Raw genomic sequence first — 6347 nt, 5'->3', positions numbered from 1 at the left:
AGAGAGAGAGAGAGAGAGAGAGAGAGAGAGAGAGAGAGAGAGAGAGAACACAGAGATAGGATTAGTGTGAAAAAGACATGGACAGTCTGTTTTGGGCCAAGATCAATGTGAATCAACACTAGCTGTCCAGAAAGCAAATGCAGTGGTAGCTTGTATTATCAGTTGTGTGGATAATAATTGGTGGCACAGGAGAGCTTCCTTTGCTTTGTACAGGTTATACCCTTCTATGACTAATATGGTTATTAGGGGTTATCTTAAGGAAATAAAAATGTGATGGAAAACTGTGGAAATCCCCCCCAAAAAAATCAAAGCCAGCCTGGGCTATATAGAGAGTTCAAAGCCAACCAGAACTACATAGCAAGACCTTGTCTCCAAAAAATAATTAATTAATAAAAAGGGGCTCAGTATTCAGTCTCCAGCACTGAAAAAAAAGATGAAAAAAATCTAATAACCTCCTTTTATGTTATTTATTTTTCTTTAAATGTATTCAGTACAGGGTCTATAGGGTCTCACTATACAGATCAGACTCATAGTGATTCTCCTGTTTTCAGCCTCCCAAGCGCTGGGATTACAGGCACACACCACCACACTCAGTCTCAATCGCCATCTCAGCATTCCCTGGAGGCAGGGCCAGCACAGCACACCAGGGATAGAACCCCAATCCCTGAGCTCTGCCTAAGCAGGTGCTTTAGTCCCCTGAGCTATCTGGCCAGCCCCTTTTGTGTTATTTAAATATGGTTCCCTACCTTCCCTAGAGATTCTGCTTCTAGTAGGTCTAGGAGGTTGGTCCTGGCCTCTACATACTTAATGACCTATGAGAAATGCAGACCTAAGGCAAAATGGCAGGCACAGGAAGGGAGCTCCAAGCTGGGTTTCTGAGTGGTAGACAAGAGGATTGGCCAAGGGAAGGAACTCTGGAAGGCTCAGGCCTATGTAGCCTGCCCGGGGTAGACAAGTTCCCTGTGGCCAGGACTTCTGGGTAGAAGAACTTCCTCCATTTCACTGAGCTTTTCTTCCCTCTTTCTCACTTTCCCTGTGGGCTGTCAGTACCCAGGAACCTACCTGACCTTTGAAGTGGTGTCCTTTGTGCCCTATGACCGGAACCTCATTGATGTCAGCCTACTGTCTCCTGAACAGGTAAGTGCTCCTCAGCGCTGCCTGCCCTTGGGCTTGTGATGATGGCCTTCTCCCCCACCTAGGCTTGTCCTGCCTCTACTGCCCCTACTCCAAGACCCTCTGCCCTTGCCTTGCCCAGCAGGGTCTACACTGGTGGCACTGTAAGCACACACTGGGTTGTACCTCCCCAGATCATCAGGGCCCAAAAACTTTTAGAAATGTCCAGGCAGACCAACCTGCCCAACACGAGGTAATGAATCCTAAGGGAGTCTGAGACGAAGCCTCTGAGCCTGCCACTATGAGGTTTAAAACTAAGAAATCCCTGTCTTCTACTCTCTGGGCCTCAGTCTGGTCTTATGCAGAATGGGGTTGCTGGCCCTGTTTACTCTCATTCGTGAGCCTGAAATCCATCCACCCCAACCTTCGTGGCCATCACCACAACATGAAGCAGCCACCACATGGAACTGCTTCTGGAAAGCCCAGAGAATGCGTGAGGCCTACCTTCCCTAGAGATTCTGCTTGAGGCCCTGGGACCAAGGTGGGCAGCTAGAATACCTCACAGGAGAGACTGACAGCAAGCCCTCACCTCCTAACAGTCAGTTCAAACCTTCTTCCCTTTGCAGCTCCAGTACCTGAACCAATACTACCAGGTCATCCGAGAGAAGGTAGGCCCAGAGCTGCAGCAGCGCCAATTGTTGGAGGAGTTCGAGTGGTTGCAGCGACACACAGAGCCCCTGTCTGCTGAGGCTACACACACAGTTTCCTTGGCCTCTGTGCTGGTGGCTTCCACTCTTGGCACTCTGAGCTGGAGTAGCTAGAGCCTCCTGCTTCCTTATTGATTCTCTACCTGGATGTAAGACTCACGCACTCAGCTCTCCTCTGCCTGAACCACACATGCCCAAGAGCCCCTGCCAGCTCATCACTGGAAACCATTGCCCTCAGCCTCTTCCAGACCAGACCCCAAGCAGCGTATCCTCTCCCCAGGGTCTGTATGCCTCACCCTGGACCCCCAATCCCAGGTCTGGGATAGCAAAGCCAATAAGTCCCCTCCTCTGTGAGCACAGCTTGCTAATACAGGCACTGTTCCTCTGCAGAAATAAAAGACCAAAAGGGTGATGTCCCTACCTTCAGGAGTTCCATGACCCAAGGAGAGCCCTCACCTGTCACCACCTACTCGAGAGCTCCAGAGCTCTTCCCACTCACACTGGCTCAGGACTCTTGGGTCTTCCATACCCTTTAGGTTGCCTCTGGCCACCCCCACTGGCTCCCAGTCCTACAATGGCCTCCCAGCTATTACAACCCTTGAGGCTGAAAGGACCAGCTCCTTCCAAGGTGCCCGCTGTACCCATAGAGGGAGGGGAAACAAGGATGGCTGCATCCTGCAATTGCAGACTGGTAACCTAGCAGTGGAGAGGACAGACCAGACAGAAGCAGAGTGTCCCCACAGCCAGAGACCAACCAACCACGTGTAAGCCCGTCACTCCCAAACCCTGAGGTTACCCCCTGCCAAGTGCCAGCATAGGGCATTTAGGTGCAGGCATTTGGCTCTGGGGTAGAAAGGAAAGTGGCCCTACTGGAGATTGAGAAACAACCTAAGCAAGTTCACAGGGTCGCTATCCCAGACTTCCCCAGCATTCTGAGAGCCCTTTTAGCTTTTGAAATTACAGCTACAGACAGTACTGTTAAATCCTCCCACATGCATGGATGGCCCTTAACCCCGTGTGGGCAGTCTGGTTTCCCCATTTTACAGACAGGAAAACTAAGCTTCAGATAGGAGGTGAGCCCTGCCGCAGGCCACACAGCTCGTGGTTGAGAGGCAAGAGGGCTAACTGGGCCTGCAGTCTGGCTCCTTTACCCTCTAGAACCATGTAGAATATCTCCACCTACCCCTGCCCCTCCTCATTCTCTGAGCCCCCTGTTGGGGTGACAAGAGTTTTCTCCAGCCTCAGGCTGGCTGGCCAGCCTGCTGTTAGCCACCTGGGTTCACATCCTGCCAGATACTTAAAACAGCCTTGCAAAGTTGCCTGCCTCTGGTTTTACATTGTGCCTGTGCTGCTGTAGACTGTTGTTACCTGTGGCTTTTGTGGTGCGAGAGGAAGGCAGGCTATAGTGGGGGCAGGGATATGAGGCTCCAGGCAGCTCAGTGGGGGAGCACATGGGCTTGAGAATGTCCTCATGAGCATGCGCATGAGTGTGTCTTGCACCTGTGCACAAACGCATGCGCACCACTCCCTACCAGTGCTGGCAGTCTGTGCTCAAAATGGTGTCACCTTGTGGAGGGGACAGAGGAGCTTCATGCTGGAGACTTGTCAAACATGCTCTGTGGTCTGGAAAAGTTGGAGCCAGCATCTTTGAACCAACAGAATAGAGTAGGGATGGGGAGAGCAAGGCTCTGGGGGCAGGGTGCTGGGGAAAGACATCAGGCTGGGAAATCTCATCGGGGACCACCAGGCACAGTCTGCTGAGCGTGAGGATGACCTATGACAGTTACCAACACCGAAGTCCGCCTCCCTAAGCTCCAGCCCTGACCCAGCCTCACTGAGCACCTTGGCACCCAGCAGCAGGTCTTTGGTTTGCTACATCATTTGCCCTCTCACCTCTCACCCCACATGCAGCTTTTACCAATAAAATCAAAGACTTCGTCCCCGTCTTCATCACTATCATCATTACCTTTTGCTCTTACCACTATGCAGAAAACTTTGCACACATTTTCCCGTGTTATCCTCACAACCCATGAGAAAATACTTACATTCTTCTTGTTTTATAAGTGAGGGAGCTGAGACCCCTAGAGATCAACCAACTTGCTCAAGGTGACTGTTTTCATTGAAAACGAGATTCACAGCAGTCCTTTGACCCTTTCGCTCCCCATTTTCCAGATAAGAAAAGTGAGGCATGACCAGGACCACACAGCTGGGGAGCAGCAGAGTGCACGTGGTGCAGGCTCCCCAGGGCCCCCTGGCCAGGCAATCCCTGTTGCTCCCGGGGTTCTGACCAGCCATAGGCACTGATGAAGACCCACCTTCAGGCCTTTCAAGCACAAGGCAGCTCAGTGTTACCCTTCCCTCTCTTCAGCGCAAGGCCCAGGCTTTCACCTTGTCTCCTCACTACTTAGCTGCCCCTCCAACCTTCCACCTTGGCATTGAGAGGCACAGCCCTGAAAGCATGGCTGTAGGACAGGCTGCCATCCACCCAGTTCTGCCTTTTGCTGGCAGCCAAAGAGCAGTACTGACTCCCTGCTTTGGAAGCTTCACTCTGGGTAAGGCAGGAAGACACTCAGGACACACAGTAGAACTTGAGCATGTGGGGGCTCTTGTGACATCACTAGGAACTGAATATAAAGAACAGCTCTCCCCACCCCTTGAGGTCTGGGCTTTTATTTTCAAGTTAGAAGATGGAGTTACCAAATGTCTCCTGAAGTGCCCTTTACAGCCATGAAGCAAACCACATGGAAAAGCCCCTTTTCCTACGAGTTTGCATTCTGGGGTTCTGGTCCCAGTTGTACTAGCTGTGTGGCCCTGAGCAAATCACTTCCCCTCTCTGGTCTTCAGCTATCCCTTCTCTAAATTATCCATACTGCCTTCCTGGAGAGGTGATGCAGAGCAGCCCACAAGACCCAGATGTGGCAGCATTCTCTAAACCAGGAAATGGCACAGACAAGAGATGATAATGTGGTTATTCGCACAACCCAAGGTCAACCCTTGCTTTACCTTTGGAAGTAAAGAAAAGATTCAGGGTCCCACTAATACATATAAATAGACAAAAGTAAAAATGGGAACATGCATCTAGTTTGTAGGGGTGTTTTGGGTTTTTTTAATCCTGGAGCCTGAGGTTCCTCAGAAATGCCCTAAGGGCTATAACAAAAAGCAGAGCCCTAACAAAAAGCAGTACTTGTGGTCCTCCCAAAAGATGGTGCTTGAGGTAGCCAAGGGCCAGCTTCAGGAGTCTCCTGGGGTGGGGGGTTACTGCTGTCACACATCTTGTGCTTATTATTTTTAGAAAGGATGCCACATTTTGTGCCAAGCTCTACAAATTCCAAATCTTGTTGTGAACAGGAGCTACACGACCAAACAAACACCCAGCTCAATTATCTTCAATGTATAGATTGGAAAACTACCGCAGCCCAGAAAGAGGAAGGGACTTGCTCAAGGTCACACAGTCCTTTGGAGCCACAGTGAGAACCCTAATTCAGCTCTTTGCTGGGGTCCCTGTCACCTCCAGTATGCATTGCTGTGTCCCGTATGTTTCTCTGATGAGCACACTGAGGCCTAGAGAGACCTGTTTGAGAGCATGTATCTATGACAGCCACAGTAGCAATGGTATTGTGCTACATTTCTTGATGTTTCAAATCCTTTCTGGAAAAGGAAAGAGAGTAAGATGATCGATACATGCATGTACACACATATACGCAAAAAGTTTAAATGGATCATTTTTGAAAGATGAGTAAATCAATCTTCACTCACTTGCCAGAGAGCTGGCTGCAGCTGTTCGGGAGCTGGGGCCTCCGAAGGGGGCAGGGCTGGCCAGTCTTCACCCCGCTAACCCACATCAACAGTGAGTACATTTTCCCAACTCACTGGGCACTTCCTCAAATCAATAGTTGGACACACTTGGCACCAGAAAAATAAATATAACAGATGCAGTAATGACTATTTCCGTCCCCCTAAGTCTCATCCCAGCTGGGAGTGGGAGGTGCTCCCGACCCTGACCCAGCCAGTCCTTGCTCTGAGGCCAGCCCATCTCTCCACTTCCTTGTTTCTTTGTGAAACAGGAACTTAGCAAGCAGCTCAAGTTGGGTAGAATGGGTGGTTGAGAAAGCCCCAGTGGGCCATGGCAAGGCAGTAACAGTGATAATGTGGTTTCCCTCCTAGCAGGTTCCAAGCAGCTTTAAGTCTGCCTGCTTATAACATCTCTTGTGGCCCACAGTACTTGGGACTGAGGGACCTTGCTCTTTGCAAGTTAGGAATACACTGAATATGGGCCATGGGGTCATGTAGCAGAGAGTCAGGTGGGGCCAAAAGATTGATAGAAGCGTATGCCACAGGAATATATCTGAGAGAAAATGGCAGCTCCCAGTGGTCCTCAGGGACTTCCTATCTTTGGCAAGAGGAGAGAATCTAGGTTGGGTGGCCTGAAGTAGCCACTGTTTTCTTTGAGACAGATAGTAGATTGACAGTACTCTGTCTATGCATATCATCTAACTAGTAACCCTTCTCACCTCTCTCTCTCTCTCT

The 6347-nt window shown here is 50.2% G+C and overlaps 1 protein-coding gene across 1 annotated transcript in view; it reads left to right on the top strand.

Moving 5' to 3' along the window:
• Xpnpep2 (X-prolyl aminopeptidase 2) overlaps window positions 1-2228 on the top strand; it is a 28657-nt gene extending 26429 nt beyond the window's left edge. Inside the window, exons 20-21 of the mRNA XM_004634514.3 lie at window positions 1048-1137; window positions 1740-2228. Coding sequence (XP_004634571.1) covers window positions 1048-1137; window positions 1740-1934 — 285 coding nt within the window. The 3' untranslated portion in view covers window positions 1935-2228. The remainder of the gene's footprint in view (window positions 1-1047; window positions 1138-1739) is intronic.
• Window positions 2229-6347: the final 4119 nt, after the last annotated feature.

This window comes from Octodon degus, unplaced genomic scaffold (genome assembly GCF_000260255.1).
Source record: "Octodon degus isolate 3935 unplaced genomic scaffold, OctDeg1.0 scaffold00063, whole genome shotgun sequence".
Classification (NCBI taxonomy): domain Eukaryota; kingdom Metazoa; phylum Chordata; class Mammalia; order Rodentia; family Octodontidae; genus Octodon; species Octodon degus.
Note: the sequence above shows the minus strand (reverse complement) of the source record. Positions and strands in the feature narration are given on the sequence as shown.